The sequence below is a fragment of the Colius striatus genome, chromosome 2 (assembly GCF_028858725.1).
Source record: "Colius striatus isolate bColStr4 chromosome 2, bColStr4.1.hap1, whole genome shotgun sequence".
Lineage (NCBI taxonomy): Eukaryota > Metazoa > Chordata > Aves > Coliiformes > Coliidae > Colius > Colius striatus.
The window spans coordinates 36,941,518-36,957,914 of record NC_084760.1 but is presented as its reverse complement, the minus strand read 5'-3'; the positions used below and the strand labels follow the sequence as shown (position 1 = coordinate 36,957,914).

The window sequence follows — 16,397 nt, the reverse complement described above, 5'->3', positions numbered from 1 at the left end:
ACTCATTTAATGACATTTTCAGTTGTTTGAGTACAGCAAGATATAGCACTTTCTTTTAAACCACTTTTCAAATAGCCAAGTTTTATGAAATATTCTTAAGTAGTAAGAACACAGCTCTTCTGGTATGATTTGATTGGAAAGAAGAAAATTTAAATAGCTTTTTAAAAAAGAATTTAGAAGCAGTGTGTGAAAGTAGCCCATTGTTCTAAAAGTTTACAACAGTATGCCTTGTCTTCCCAGAATCTGTGAAGCAAACAACCTCTTTCCCCCAACTTCTTGGAATTAAACTAACAAGAGTATGATAGTATTGCAGTTGCTACACAGTGTACTAAAAATATGGTAGTTAATGTATTGTGGTGCTGATGCTTTTTTTGCAGGATATAGCTTGTATGTTTGTAAGAGTGGGGATGTGTGAACAAGCGGTGTCAGCCTTTCTGAAATGCAACCGACCAAAGGATGCGGTAGATACGTGTGTACATCTCAACCAGGTAAAACAGCAGGAGACAGTCTGCTTTACTGATCCCGATTTAAGAGTGAGGTTTTTATCTTAATGCCCAGTTAAATACAAGTTCTTGTTAAGTGTCTGATATGTCGTCATCATTTCTTGAAAATTCATATTTCTGTGCTTAAGCAGGTTACCTGAAATTAGGATCAGACCATTGGAGGGACAAAGCACTGTGAAGCAGTGCCTCTGCTGCGTGCCTGTGTGGTAGCAGTCTCAGCCTACAGATATTTGTGGCCATTGTGGAGCCAGTCTATGCTGCGTCCTGAGGGAATGGGAGGAAGATTGGAGAGCTTTTTGGCTGCTCATTTTGTGCATCCTCCTCCTTCCTTGTACAGATGCAAATGTATTTGTGGCTGCATTAGGATGCAGCTGATCTGAAAAAATCTGATCTGTATGTTTACAGCTCGAGATGTTCCCCAGTATGACTGACCAGTGCAAACATTTGTGCCAATACAAATAAAAGAAGCTGAAGATAGCTGTGAGAACTTGATGTGTGGGAATGGCAGGACTGGCTAGTGCTGGTGTTATGTGAACCGTTTCCTAGTTTATAGATCTGAAGGGCCATTTGGTATGAGATTCAGCTAAGTTTCCTGCCAAACTTTTGATCCGGGACAATCACAGTAGCCAAACTGTTGAAAATCAGGAAAATTCACAGACAAAATGAGATGTATAGAAAGATACAGAAAGTGTTACTGTTTATGCCTCAGTCTTATCGGCTGAAGTTCTCTTTTAGACATGCTTTTGAGAGTCTGGGTTTTAGTAAAATCAGAAGTGTTGACATCCACACATCCAGCTATGTGCAGCAATGAAGTGATTTTGCAAAGCTTTTACCAAAGCAGAAGCAACTGCTTTGTATGTGGTTTTGGACAGAAGTCCAGCATTTGTTTCACAGGCCTGCTCTATTGCATGATTGGCCATGATGTTTGCTTTTGTATTCTCTTGCTTTTTACTTTAGAAGCAGGCTACTATAAAATTAAATAGTGATTAAGTATTGCACGCAAATGTTGCAGACTATTCATGGATGACCTGTGTGTTCTGAGAATGTATTTGAAAAAATGAAGTTAATATTTGTCTGTTTTCATTTCCAGTGGAATAAAGCTGTGGAGCTGGCTAAAAATCACAATATGAAAGAGATTGGATCCTTGTTAGCCAGATATGCAAGTCATTTACTGGAAAAGAATAAAATCCTTGATGCTATAGAACTCTACCGTAAAGCCAATTCTTTCTTTGAAGCTGCTAAGCTCATGTTCAAGGTATTGCAAGTTTTCTTTTTATGTCAAATATCTAAGTTTTTGGACTAGCTCTTATTATTTCTATGCTACTTTTATTTTCTTAGCGTTATGTAAGTGTTAACAATGTCCAGACAATAAGCAGATCTTATACAAGATACTGCAAAGACGAATCCAAGTCTTAAGCTCAGGTATCTCTGTCTGAAATAGTTGCCCTGGATGTCCTCTGCAGGCACTGGGGAGGAGACTTTCAGGACACAAGCCATCTGATTTATGTTGAGACTTTTGCTTCAGAATGAGATGAACTGCACCTCAGGAAAGATCCTGTTGCCCTGCATTGCCTAGTAAAGAAGTACAGTAGACTGGCCAGGGTGCAATGTCCACATTATTTTAAACATTGAGTAGATTTAGTTTTATCTCCTTTATTTTTAAAAACAGCAGTTGAACTAGAAGTTCAATTTTGGTATTTCTTCAACTGCTATCTTCAATTAAGAACTGCTGTCATGTGCTTTTAAGATAAAGATGTTGCTTAGATTTGGTTTGGCTGCAGATTTCTGTACATAACTTACAAAGTCTATAAGAGGGATATGTAATTTTTACAACAAATATATACTGTGAAATCATAGAATGACAGAATCATTTCTATTGGAAAAGACCTTTAAGATAAGTTCAACCACAAACCTCACACTGCCAAGTCCATCACTAAACCATGTCCCTCAGCTACACATCTTTTCAATATATCCAGGGTTGGTGACACCACCACCTCCCTGGACAGCCTGTGCCAGTGTCTGACAACCCTCTCAGTGAAGAAATTTTCTAATATAAACCTCCGCTGGCACAACTTGAGCCCATTTCATCTCGTCCTGTCACTCATTTCTTGTGAGACCAACCCCCACCTCACTACAACCTCTTTCAGGGAGTTGTAGAGAATGATCTTATCTCCTTTCAGCCTCCTCCAGGCTAAACACCTCCAGCTGCCTCAGCTGCTCCTCATTAGACTTGTGTTCCAGACCCTTCACCAGCTTTATTGCCCGTCTCTGGACTTGCTCCAGCATATCAATGTACTCCTTGTAGTGAGAGGCCCAAATCTGAGCAAAGTATTCAAGGTGTGGCCTCACCAGTGCCAAGTTCAGGGGATCAATCCTTCTCTAGTCCTGCTAGCCACACTATTTCTGATACAAGCCAGGATGCCATTGGCCTTATTGGCCATTTGGGCACACTGCTGGCTCATATTCAGGCAGCTGTCAACCAACACTCCCTGGTCCTTTTCTGCAGGGCAGCTTTCCAGCCACTCTGCCCCAAGCCTGTAGTGTTGCATGGGGTTGTTGTGGCCCAAGTGCAGGACCTGGCACTTGGCGTTGTTGAACTTCATATGATTGGCCTCGACTCATCACTCCAGCCTGTCCAGGTGCCTCTGAAGAGCCTTCCTGCCTGCCAGTGGATCTATACACTTGCCGAGCTTGTAAACTTGAGGATGCACTTGATCCCCTCATGCAGATCATTGATAAAGATGTTAAACAAAACAGGCCTCAACACTCAGCTCTGGGGAACACCACTGGTGACAAACTGCCAATTGGATTTAACTCCATCTCCCACCACTCTATGGGGCCAGACATCAACCAGTTTTCCACCAATACAGAGTGTGTCCATCCAAGCCATGTGCAACCAGTTTCTTCAGGAGGATGCTGTGGGAGACTGTGTTGAAGGCTTTACTAAAGTCCAGGTAGACCACATCCACAGCTTTTCCCTCATCCACTAAGCAGGTCATCTTGTCATAGGAGATCAGATCAGTCAAACAGGACCTGCCCTTCATAAAGCCACATTGACTGGGCCTGAACCTTTGATTGTCCTCTGTATGCCTCATGATATCATGAAGGATAACTGCTCTATAACCTTCCCCAGTACTGAGGTCAGGCTGACAGACCTGTAGTTCCCAGGATCCTCTTTCTGGCCTTTCTTGTAGATGGGGGTCACTTTTGTCATCCTCCACTCCACTTGGACCTCCTCAGTGGGCCAGGATTGCTGGTAGATGATGGAGAGTGGCTCAGCACTTCTGCCAGCTCCCACAGCACCCTGCGGTGGATCCCATCCAGCCCCACGGGCTTGTGTACGTCAAGATGGAGCAGCAAGTCACACACCATTTCCCTCCAAACTAAGGGGCTTCATTCTGTCCCCTGTCCCTGTCTTCCAGCTCAGGGGACCGGGTAACTGGGAAGACTGAGATGCAGAAGGCATTAAGTACCTCAGCCTTTTTCTTATTGCCCTGCATCCATTAAAGGATGGAGATTCTCCTTAGCCCTCCTTTTGTTGCTAATATATTTACTGAAATATTTTCCTATTGCCTTTTAGATTAGTGTCCAGTTTAAATTCTAGTTGGGCTTTAGGCCATCTAATTTTTAGCCTGTATAATCTCACAACACCTTTCTTCCAAAGATCATAAATTCTCTTTTTCCTTCTGAGCTCCAGCAGAAGCTCCCTGTTCAGCCAGGATGGTCTTCTGCCCTGCTGGCTCATCTTCTTGTACATGGGGACAGCTCGATCTTGCACCTTTAAGATTTCCTTCTTGAAGAATCAAGCCTTGCTGGATTGCTTCGTCCTTCAGGACCTGCCTTCTGGGGGATTTTGTATATTTCCTAAATTTTTCAAAGTCTGCCCTCCAGAAGTCTAAGGTAGCAGTTCTGCTGACCCTCCTCCTTGCTTCTCTGAGAATCAGGAACTCAATTATTTCATAAATGCTATGCCCAAGACAACCTTCAGTCATCATATCTCCCAAAAGACCTTTCCTGTTTACAAACACCAGGTCCAGCAAGGTGCCTTCCCTTGTTGCTTCCCTCACCAGCTATGTGATGAATTTCTCTTCCATACACTCCAGGACCTTCCTGGTGTGTATGTGGACTGCTTTCTGGTGTGTTTTATTTCCAACAGACATTTGGTAGTTAAAGTCTCCCATGAGAATGAGGGCCAGTAATCCCAAGACTTTTGCTAGCTGTCTATAGAGTATTTCACCTGCCTCCTCATCCTGGTTGGGTGGTCTATAACATGATATTGGCCTTGTTGTCCTTCTCCTTGATTCTTACCCAGAAACACTCAACCCTATCCTCACCATCATTGACCTCTAAACAGTCAAGACACTCCCTAACACAGAGGGACTACCCCTCCACCTCTCCTCTCTTGCATATCCCTTCTGAAGATTCTGTAGCCATCCAGTGCAGCACTCCAGTCATATGACTCATCCCACCAGGTTTCTGTAATGGCAACTATGTAATATTTTCTTTCATAAAATATATATGTTATATTTTAAAAGCCATTCTCTTTTCTGGGAAAACCACAAGCCCTTATTGAAAGCTATGTATTTATTTCTTAAACTCCGGTGTTTACAAATCACTGTTTCTGAATTCATATTGCCAATACAATTATATGTGGTTTCCCTGATTTATCTTCCCTGAGAAGAATTTTATCTACTTATTAACTAAATAAATATAGAAGAATGTCCATTCTTCCTTTGACATTTTCATTTACAGTTGTACTTGCAGCCTAGATTATGATATTCAATGACATTCAAGTGCAGAATCATTTTTTGCCATGATTTCCTAAATTTGTACAAGCATCCAGTTGTCCAAGAGGATGAGGCAATTTGTCTTTTTTTTTTTTAATCTACACTAAATTCCTTGCTTTTGTTGTTTTTTTTTAAGATTGCAGATGAAGAGTCAAAGAAAAGGACAAAGCCTTTGCGAGTGAAAAAGCTCTATGTATTATCAGCCTTACTTATGGAACAGTGCCATGAACAAATGCAAAATGCACAAAGGGGAAAAGTTAAAGGAAAAAGTTCTGAGGTAGAATTTCTTTTTTTTTTTTTCTTTCTGGATTCTGTTATGTGCTACCTAGTTAGACTAAAGCTATCTTGAGAGTTGGGCAGAGAGGAATCTCATGAGGTTCAACAAGGACAAGTGCAGAGTCCTGCACCTGGGGAGGAACAACCCCATGCACCAGTACAGGCTGGGGGTTGAACTGCTGAAGAGCAGCTCTGCAGAGAGAGACCTGGAAGTCCTCAATACCTTGAACATGAGCCAGCAATGTACCCTCATGGCCAAGAAGGCCAACAGCATCCTGGGATGCATCAAGGAGAGTGTGGCCAGCAGGTGGAGGGAGGTTCTGCTCCCCCTCTACTCTGCCCTAGTGAGGCCTCATCTGGAGTCCTGTGTCCAGTTCTCGGCTCCTCAGCTCAAGACGGACAGAGAACTTCTGGAAAGAGTCCAGCGCAGGGCCACCGAGATGATCAGGGGACTGGGACATCTTTCATATGAGGAAAAGCTGTGGGAACTGGGGCTGTTTAGTCTGCAGGAGACTGAGAGGAGATCATATTAACATTTAAAAATATCTAAAGAGTGGGTGTCAGGAGCTCGGGACATCCCTTTTTTCTATATTAGACATGTTCCTATGTGACCTGATCTAGGTGACCCTGCTTCTGCAGGGGGATTGGACTAGATGATCTCTAAAGGTCCCTTCCAACCCCTACCATTCTATGATTCTATGATCTTCCTGTGAGGCTAGTGAGGCTATTATGGTTTTTTTTAATAACCCTTTTTCCTGCTAAGAACAAAGCTTTCCTTAAAGCAAGTCTTCCATGAAAACACATTGTTTAAACTATTATTTGAAAACACTGAAATCATGTATATTAAGATATTTATCTTCCTGAGTGTCATGTGTTTTTCTGAATGTTTTCCCTACAAGAACAAAAATAATACTAAGAAGCTCCAGATATTTTTCTTTCCTGCAAGACTCTCACTTTCCTGTCATTGAGGACTAGGTGTCAGTCTCAAACACAGTTCCATGATTAGATTAAGCTGTACTGTCTGTAGTGTAGCAGGCAGACAGCTCCAGAGATGGGGGAAACAAATGGAAGATTATTTTTTTTCTGTTCACATTTTCATCTTCATATGCACAACTGAAATAGTTTAAACAAAATTTTAAGAGATCTGGTGTTGAAATTCAATATTAATCCAAACTATGAACCAATCTACAGATGTGTGTGGAATATATTTGTATACATGTATATGATATTTATCTTTGAAAATTTACACCATATGTTCTGCCTGTGTACTCTATAAAATGCCTGACAATGTTCACATTAGGTCCATATTTATATTTTCCCTAGTTAACACAGACAGTGGTTTAATCACCGAGCACAGAGAAGTTCCCCATATCCCCATTTCCTGTTGTATCTGTTTCATATAAAAAATGACTTGTGATGTCGCTTTGTTTTCAGACTGCTTCAGCTTTGAGTGGTTTGCTAGAAGAAGATGTTCTTTATTCAACTAATCGCTTTGCAGACAATGCTTGGCGAGGAGCTGAAGCTTACCACTTTTTTATACTTGCACAAAGACAGCTCTATAAAGGTTCTGTAGATGCAGCGCTTAAAACAGGTAGGGCTTAATTTTAACCCTGTAAAGAAACTGTTCCAATTTTACAGCCCTGCACAGCACATAGTTTCATTTATAGCTGGCACGTCAGACCTCCCTGTAGAGCTTCATAAAAAACTTGTGGGAGTTAGAGGAGAAAATAGTGCTTTATACTTTGTCCAAGTAAGGAAGGTCCATTTCAAATACTTCTAACATGTTTAAAGAAGAAGAAGGGTCTCAAAAAGACACAAAATTTCTCAGTCAAGTTCCCTTATTTGTATTTAGTTTTAAATATTGTTGAACCACACATGATTCATAGTCACACCAATGAAAAGACTTGGGCTGATTGTGTCCAATTTGTGAGATTAACATTGTGTACCAGTAGCAAATATTCCATACAGATGCTTGCACTTCCTGAAGACATGTCATAATGTCCTTGGATTTTTGTTTATTTCTTAGCTCTTCATTTGCGAGATTATGAAGACATTATCCCTACAGTTGAAATCTATTCCCTTTTGGCACTGTGTGCGTGTGCAAACAGAGCATTTGACATCTGTTCAAGAGCCTTTATGAAGCTAGAATCCATGGAAACTCTTAGGCCAGAGCAGAGGCAACAGTATGAAGACCTTGCTCTAGAGATATTTACAAGACATTGTCCAAAGTATAACAAAAAATCTGACCTGGATGACGTTCTTGAGAGGTGGGTTTACATTTATGTGATATCATAATATACTAGCAATTTTTTCTGCTGTTGTCTATATTTGAGGTTTTAGCAGGTTTTGTTTGATTGAGTTAATTAGATGTTTTGCTTCTTAAAGCAAATATTGGGCAAGGTGTTAGCTAGCTAAATAAGTTAATAACTTTCAATCTAAAAATGGCCCACATCAGAACAGAGAAGCAGCATTTTACGGATGGGCATTGCAAGTTTTGTTAACCAGCTGTAGGCACACACTTAAGTATTTATGCTGGTTTGCAAATTTCCACAACACAAGTTTTAATTGCTGTTTTTAAACTGTGTTTTTATTTTGTCAAGTTTATTTACTTTTGTTTTGTTTGTTTTTAAATAGTGGAGGTGGGAAACTTCCTGTATGTGTTGCAACAGGAGAGCGTATCCTGGAGTATCAATTCTGGATGTGCAGTGTATGTAAGCATTGTATGAAAGCCAAAGAAGCAAGCAGTTACAACTTCTGTCCTCTGTGCCACAGTATAGCATAGCAGAGGATAAAGGACTATTTGTTCTCATATCTGTTATGTCTCATAAAAATACTCTCTAAAATGTTACAGATGTACTATTTTTAAAAATACAACTCAGGTACTGTATTTTAACAAATAGGGTCACTGTTAGAGAAACATTTTAAAAAAATAACCGGAAAACCCACGAGAGAAACCTTTACTGGTTCCATTTATGTGAATAAGCAACTGTGTTAACAGACTCCATTTGATTTTGTTCCATTTTTTGTCAAAGATTTAAGGTAAAAGCATTCTATTCTAATTCATGCAAACTGAATGTATGTTTGTCTTAATATGTTTTACTCTCAGCAAGCTCCATTTTTTGCTTTTTTAATTCCGTAGGAAATTTTGGAGTTTTCTTGGAATTTACAATGTTTGGAAAGAAGTAATTGCCGAGTTCAAATAAAGCCACAGTATTTCTGATAATATTATTGTATCTGCTTTTCTATTGCTGTGTTACTAGAGCAATGGTACCAGTTCCTGCATACGTTTGTGTTCTTCTCTTTGGCCCAGTGTATTTAAACCCACCATAGCAATAAAGGGCTTGCAAACATTTAGCAATCAGTGCTGTCAGTCTGCATCTGGGTTCTTGAGCTTTGGTGATGTCTACAACTAGTTAAGGAAACCTCATGTATCAGAAATAGTGTGGCCAACAGGACCAGGGAAGTGATTATGCTCCTATACTTGGTGCTAGTGAGACTGTGCCTCAAATACTGTGTTCAGTTTTGGACCCTTCAGTACACGAAGGGACACTGTGGTGCTGGAGTGTGTCCAGAGATGGGCAACAGAGCTGGTGAAGGGTCTGGAGAACAAGTCTGATGAGGAGTGGCTGAGGGAACTGTGGGTGTTGAGTCTGGAGGAGGCTGAGAGGAGACCTTCTTGTTCTCTACAACTACCTGAAAAGAGACTGTCATGAGGTGAAAGTCAGTCTCCTTTCCAAAGTCACAAGTGACAGGACAAGAAGGAAGCACCTCTGTTTGTGCCAGGGGAGGTTTAGGTTGGATACTTGGAAAATTTTTTTCATCAAATGGTTCTCATGCCCTGGAACAGGCTGCCCAGGGAAGCACCTGAGTCCTCATCCCTGGAGGCACTGAAAAAACTGTGCAGCTGTGGTGCTGAAGGGTGCTGTTTAGTAGTGGATGTGGTGGCACTGGGTTAATGGTTGGACTTGACCTTAAAAGTTCTTTTCCAACCTAAATGATTCTGACTCTGTAAACCTTCAAACTTGAGTGTAATCACGAGATATTTTTTAACTAGCATGAAGACAGCAGCTGACATCTGTTAAACAGATTCCAAGAGTTGAACTGTCATCCCTGTTCCATACAAAGGTTTGAGAACTGCCATTTTCCTTAGAGCTACACTGCTGTTTTATCTCTGTATTGGAGCCTCTGCTGTGGGCCCTTGCTTGGTGTGAGGAGCTATCCCCAGGCCTGGCCAACACTGGGTAACCCTGCATCAGCATCTGCACTGGCCAGGATGTGCACGTTGGGCATCAGGACCTTTCCCAGAGGCGAATGTGAGGCCTCTTCCATTCTGTCCTTGGGGCAAGCTCAGGCCTCTCACTTAGACTTGGGCCAGGTAAGAATACACTCGTTTCGTACTAAAAGTTGGCATGTTCTGCCCTGGCATTGAGCTGCTTTTTTCCGTCACGGAGCCGAGAGAGCCGCGGTCCTGCGCTGTGCCGGATGCCCTCAGTGCTCCCGCCGCTGCCGCGCCCGCGACGTCAGCGCCCGCCCCGCGTGACGCCGCGGCGGCGTCATGGAGCGGGCAGCGGCCGGCGCGGCGGAGCTGCTGTCCGAGGCAGCGGCGGCGGCGGCCGAGGGGCGGCTGGCGGCGGCAGAGGAACTCTACAGCCGCTGCATCGCCCGGTGCGCGGGGGCCGGGTACGTACCCGGGCGGGGGGAGCGGGCGAGGCGCGGGCCGGCGCCCACCATGACGGCTGCTCTCCCTCTGTCTCCGAGCAGCGCCGGCCGCGACCTCGCCACGGCCCTCAACAACCGGGGACAGATCAAGTACCTCCGGGTGGAGTTCGACGCCGCCATGGAGGACTACACGGCTGCCATCGAGTGCCAGCCCGGCTTCGAGGTGCCCTACTACAACCGGGGCCTGGTGCTCTACCGGCTGGGTACGGGCTGGGTATCGGGGACGCCAGCGCCGCCGGGCCCGGTGCCACTAGCTCGGGCGGGCACCCGGCGGGGTAAGCGGCGGGCCTTGATCCCCGGCACGGCCCGACCGCGGCTTCCCTCCCCTCCCCGTTAGCGCTCGCCCGGCGCGAGGAGAGGGCAAGGGGAGCGCTCCAGAGCCGGAGCACAGCCGCAGCGACTCCTGTCACAAGACTGACCCGAAGCCAAAGGGTAATTAATTCCCTTGGTTCAGTGGATGGCCTGAGCGGCCTGGCACCTCCCGGGGAAAGGTGCCACGACAGAAGTAAAGAAACGGTGTAGACTGAGACACGTTTTTCTTAAGCAGCCAAGAAGCGTTTCAGCTATGAGTCTGCTCTGTGTATGCAGTTAGATACCACTATCGTTAGCAATTACAAGGGTAAATGTCAGGAAGATGGGGCAGCACTTTTTTCTCTAGTGTCCAGCGACCGGACAAAGGGTAATGTACATAAGCTGGAACAAAAAGTTGCACAAGAAAAACACTTCTTTACTGTAAGGGTGAGGGACCCACAGACTACCCAGGGAGGGGCTGGAATCTCTTCTGGATGTGTTCAAACCTGCCTGGATGTGTTCCTTTGCAATTTGATTGAGGTGGACCTACTTCAACAGGGGATTGGACTGGATGATCTCTAGAGGTCCCTTCCAACCCCAACCTTTCCATGATTCTTTGATCTGTAGATGCACTGTTGTATCTTTTGAAATTATGCTGTTCAGGGAAATACAGGGAGAGAGATGGCAGGGCAATTTGTTTTAGCCTATTCCAGACATTGACATTAAACAGAAGATAAAGCACCTCCTGAGCAGGTGTAGCCATAGTGAGTGCAGCCTTAACTTGCATGGGGCTGTCAGCTATCTCCTGAGAATTTCTTGCCCAAGTTTTGAATGTCATTAAGAATGACAGCCCAGCAAGGGCAGCTGTGGAGCAGTATGTCTGTGTTCTGGTCTTAAAGCACCCTGGCTACTGGTGTAGGCCTTTTATGTCCTTGTGGAATAAACTGGCTAAATTGAATCTTCAGCCCATTTTGAGGTTCAAAAATAGGCACCCGAGTTCTTGCTCTGAAGACCTTTGAGTCCCGCTTGGGCCTTTTGGGAATGAAAATGTAATGGGTGCAATAAGTACACCTGTTGCTTTTAGTGAAAGTATTAGGATGAATTCTTCAGGTGTGATTTGTGAGTTGGAGCAGTTACAAAGAAGTAATTCTTTATCTTCTTTTTTTTTTTTTTTTTTTTTTTGACAGGATGCTTTGATGAGGCCATGAGAGATTTCAGGAAAGTATTAGAGTTAAACCCTCAGTTTGAAGATGCTGCATCGAGTCTAAAACAGACTATTCTTGATAAAGAAGAAAAACAAAAGCGGGGTTATTGAAAATGCAGCTAGTGGAGTGAAAATGTTTTGCTAAACTTGTGATTTTTGTCACTGATGGGTGGACCACAAGATCATTTATGTCTATTACGACCTGCTGAAGAAATCTTGTGCTTGGGTAAATAAGTGAAAAATGGATTATGGTTGCGAAAGAAGCTATTTTTGGATATCGTTGATGTTGAGATGTGAGATGCTTGCACAGATTTTGTACAGAGGTGCTTCATAAAGATGTCAGAAGCTCAGTAACAGCAAATGAAGTCTATAGTTCTGTTATTAAAGCTCTGGTTTTGTACTCTTCCACTGAAGCTATATAAAAGATTTAAATACTTCAGATTGGAGCTTGTGAGAAGCACAGTAATTTAATCGTGCATTTAAACATAGAGATCTTTTTAAGTAACACAGCCTCTATCTTGCATAAGGAATGTGGTTGGAGAACTCAGTCCTTCCTGTGCTCATTTTTTCCTAGAGGTAGTTCTGCATCACCTAAACAGGTTGCGTTTTGTAGTCTCATGGTTAAAGTACTGGACAGATTAATAATTGGATGAATACAAATGAACATGTGCTTTTTATCTCATGGTTGTCTGCAGTGAGCTTATGGTAGAGAATGTTGTTGGGCTGTTCACAGTAGGAATCGGAGCTTTCTCGTTTTTACTGGAAAAATCAATTGCTTCTAAAATATAGTATGAAAACTCTGATTGAGCTGGCCTCACAGGTCACTTCAGTCCTCATGGGATAGCAGGGACATTGCTGAAATCTATAAACCATCAACAAGATGCACCCTTAGTCCTTGGTTGCAACACAAGTCCTAATAAAAGAAACACTCTTTGATTGCCCACCTGGTCATTGGGATTTATTTTTAAAAATCAATAATGCTAATGACACTTCTGCCTCTTATGGTGAGTTTTTCCAAGGCTCATCCTGGAGCCTGCGCCAGGACAGGCCTGAAGGTGGTGGGATGTGTTAGGGGATAAGTGATGTGAAGAGACTTGAGCCTCAGAACACTGCCACTGCCTACTGAGATCACTTTCAGCTTTGGCATGAAACTACAACAGCCATAATGAGCAAGTTTGGAGCGTGGGGTTGAGAAAATACTACATTTGCCTCGTGCTCCTGGTGCTTCTCAGCAGCAGTTCTGAAGTTACAGAAACATGATGCATGGTAGCAGGATGTAACAGGTAACAGTTTGGAAAGCAGGATGTGATGTCATAACAATGTGTGGCCTTTTTTTTCAAAAGTTTAGTTTTGGAGTTTTATGGAAATATTAGGCATGTGCTTTGCTTTCTTTTTTATATCTTAGTGCTCTGCCTCCAAAACAACATTGGTAGTTTAAGGATGTGGCATGTTTCATCCCACCTCAGTCTCAAAAATTGAGAAATCACACCAGCTCTTGGTTGACAGTGGGAAGGTAGAACTGAACCTGTTCCTGTGAAGTTCTACTTTCAGAGGAGAGATCCCACATGCCGTTCTGCACAGAACACTTCAAGTGACAGGTACACATAAAAACCAGAAGATACCAGCAAATAAGTATTTGAGAAAACAAGGATGCTAGTAATAGTATCCTTCATACTTCCCAGCTTGGGTGATTTTTTTTGTGAGTGTTGCTTAATTACTTCTAATGCATTTGTTGTTGGCATAGAAATATTTCACTGGACTGGGAGCTATTTGGTAAGTGATTCTCCAAAATGTTTCCTTGTCTTTCCTGTAGAAGAATGAACTGTTATGATGCATTTCAGCATCATTTGGAACTCTTTCAAGGTAATTTTGGCCGGTAAAGTTCTCACACACATTTTTCCCTTTCACTTGCACACATGAGTCATTTAGTTCTCTGGCTTTATATCATGAAACTAATTGGGGTTTTCAGTCTGAAGTTGTTTAATGGCAGTGTGTGGTGGTCAAGCCTGTTGGAAAGGGTATAAACTGCTCTTATTGAATTTAAAAAAAACCTTGAAGAGGAGGATGTATTTAGTAGCTCTCCTTGTTCTGCAAGGTTTCCTCTTCATAACCCTGTAAGAATTAAAAGTCTGATGGAGAGTAGTAAAATCCTTTTTATGTAGTGTTTCCACATGAAATTCAGACAGCCTCAGCTTGTAAAAGGAGCAGGGATTGTGTGCTTTGGATGCTTTGCAATGCAGACGTGCTGTGGCTTTACACCTTCACTGTGCTTTAGAGGTTACCTCTGTTCAAAAATGACAAAGTGCTGGCTGTAGAGCATCTGGGTGAGTCCTGCCTGCCTGCTGCATTATCCTTACCAAGTGTTTGCTAGCCAAAGCATGGTGTGTGCTGCTAACCACCCAACAGGTGGGTGCTGCTTATATGAGTTCAGTGTCTCTTTACTCTGGCCAGCAGTGTTTCAGATGTTAATAATTCACAGCAGCTTTCCCAAGGTTTCCTACCTATAAACCTGCTCTCAGAAGCCCTCAACTCTCCTACAGCCTTCACTGGCAACCCCTCTGTTTAGTTTGTTTCGTGTAGCTGGGATTAGTTTGGCAGCAGTGCTCTCACCTGGTGATTTACCTCTAAACTTACCAGAAATGCCTCATTTCCTCAGTACAGTATGGAATTTTTGTGGTTTTTTTCCCCTTCAGTGTCTAAGGTTTAACAACAAGGTCTAAGGTGTTACTTGCTCAGAGAACAAGGCAAAGATAATGCCATCGCTCTCTGCTTTCCCCCAGAGCTTTTCCCCATTTTTCCACTGAAACACCGGAGGGGGAGTTGTCACCCTGCTTGCAGTGCTGCAAAGCCTTTCCCTTGCTTTTGTGCAAAGGTGACAAAATCCCAGGTTAGCAGGGCAGAGAGCAGTGTGAGGAGTGTTTCATACATGTTTAGCATGAGATGCAGTGTGGAGACCAAGGAGGGCCAATCCAGAAGTACAACCATGGCACACTGAGGGGAAAGGGACAGGTTGTCAAGTGGCCAGAGGATGTTCATTTTCCACATGCTTTCCCTCCAAGTAGACAACAGAGGTAAATCAGCATTTAAAACCCCCAAATCTTTGGCTGTTACAGCTGAGACCTGCACTGGGCACTGTCCTGTTTAGTAGGTAACCTTGGTAAAAAGTAAATTGGTAGTGAGAGGTGCACTATTCATGTTTTGTGGGGAATAAACACCTTTGTAGCTGTCAAGCTCAGCTACGCAGCTTGTGTTCTCCCACAGCTATCAGAAAGGGGAAGGTTCAGAAAGAGACAAACCCAATGTTCAAAACTTGGCTACTAGTAGAGGGATAGTACTCTGTAAGTAGAACGATAATACTCTATGTTTTATATTGGCAGGTTATTGTTGGTCTACCTAGTTCTTTTAATAGAGACAGAGGCTGGATCAGTAGAAGAGATTCAACCTCAACCTGTGACTTTCATGCATGATGGAAGGGCTGGTTGCTTTTTATGAAAAAAGTTTGCTATTAGATCTGGTCAAGGTGCAGGCTCACCTAGCAGCAAGTTGTGATCATCTGAGTTGAACTCCAGTCTATTTCTGATGGTTAGCTGTTTCCAAGATTCTCCTTGTTGGTCCCTGAGCAGGGAGGGCTTGGATACAGTCCACAGCATCGCTTCCTAGAGCTCATGTCAATCAGGTTTTTCATAATTCATATCTTTGTGTTGTACAATAAGTATGTAAAATGAGCCCAAAGAATATCTTCATCTCCCAGCAAGGAACGCCTAGCAGCTTCCCAATTCTGTTTCTTAATATTGGGTGAATAATGAATGCTTGTTTGACTACAGTGGTATGACCGGAGTAGTTCTTAAAAGCCTAATGCAAGAAAGCATTTAAGCCCATAGACCGGAAAACTGCAAGCTAGAGCATGAGTTAGGTGCTGAAGTTCCATCTGCAACACCTGAGAGGAGGGAGTAATCCCAGGAGAACCTAGATGTCAGTCCACAGGCAATAACATGACTGAGTCAGAGCTGGGGAAAGACAACCTCAAAGCTGAACAATGAATGTCTAACCCTAATGCACTTGTGTGATTCAGTGTAAAAAACATCATTGCCATGAACAGCAACCACTGTAGGAGGAGGACAGCAAGGACAGGGAATTTCTCTGGCGTGCTTGTGAGAATGTGGGAACTTGAAATACCTGTTGAAATGGGAATGCAGATCAGTCTCATTTCTCTTTCTCTCCCAATGTATCTGGAAGAGAAGGGTCTCCCTATCTGCCAGCTGATGGGAGATAGGTGGATATGGAACCCTGTGGAACTGCTTCCTGGCTTTCCAGGGAAAAAGGGAGAGGTCTGGGATATCCCACTTGCTACAGACAAGTTTACCCATATCTATTCCGTGAGGCTCTGGAGTGAGCAAACCTTAGTGACACAACACCTGACCTAATGCTTATCTACTTGGAACTTGATAGTGTCCCATGAGCACTGGGAGAGGAAGAGCTAGGGTTTAGTCATTGTTGTTTGGCCTTTGTCCTAGCTCACAAATTTCAAAAGGACTGCTTTTGAGATTAACAGAAAGTTCACCTGAAGTGATGAGTTTGTTACTGTTAGCATTAAAAATGAGGAATGTGTTCTCTTGG

At 43.1% G+C, this 16,397-nt stretch overlaps 2 protein-coding genes across 4 annotated transcripts in view; both read left to right on the top strand.

The window, feature by feature from the left end:
• The window catches only part of WDR35 (WD repeat domain 35), a 46,453-nt gene extending 37,683 nt beyond the window's left edge, over window positions 1-8,770 (top strand). For 2 of the 3 annotated variants that reach the window (XM_010203531.2, XM_010203529.2), the window contains 6 exons: window positions 378-488; window positions 1,594-1,758; window positions 5,427-5,567; window positions 7,001-7,157; window positions 7,593-7,833; window positions 8,201-8,770. In XM_010203531.2, the coding sequence (XP_010201833.1) occupies window positions 378-488; window positions 1,594-1,758; window positions 5,427-5,567; window positions 7,001-7,157; window positions 7,593-7,833; window positions 8,201-8,348 (963 nt within the window). In that variant the 3' untranslated portion in view covers window positions 8,349-8,770. Of the gene's footprint in view, window positions 1-377; window positions 489-1,593; window positions 1,759-5,426; window positions 5,568-7,000; window positions 7,158-7,592; window positions 7,834-8,200 lie in introns of those variants that run through there. The other variant, XM_061989705.1, reaches the window with a different exon arrangement.
• Window positions 8,771-10,121: 1,351 nt separating this feature from the next.
• Window positions 10,122-12,721, top strand: TTC32 (tetratricopeptide repeat domain 32). The gene is made up of 3 exons (XM_061989588.1): window positions 10,122-10,246; window positions 10,328-10,488; window positions 11,764-12,721. Exons 1-3 carry the CDS (start codon window positions 10,122-10,124, stop codon window positions 11,889-11,891), a joined length of 414 nt encoding a protein of 137 aa, XP_061845572.1. The 3' UTR covers window positions 11,892-12,721.
• The last annotated feature ends 3,676 nt before the right edge of the window (window positions 12,722-16,397 follow it).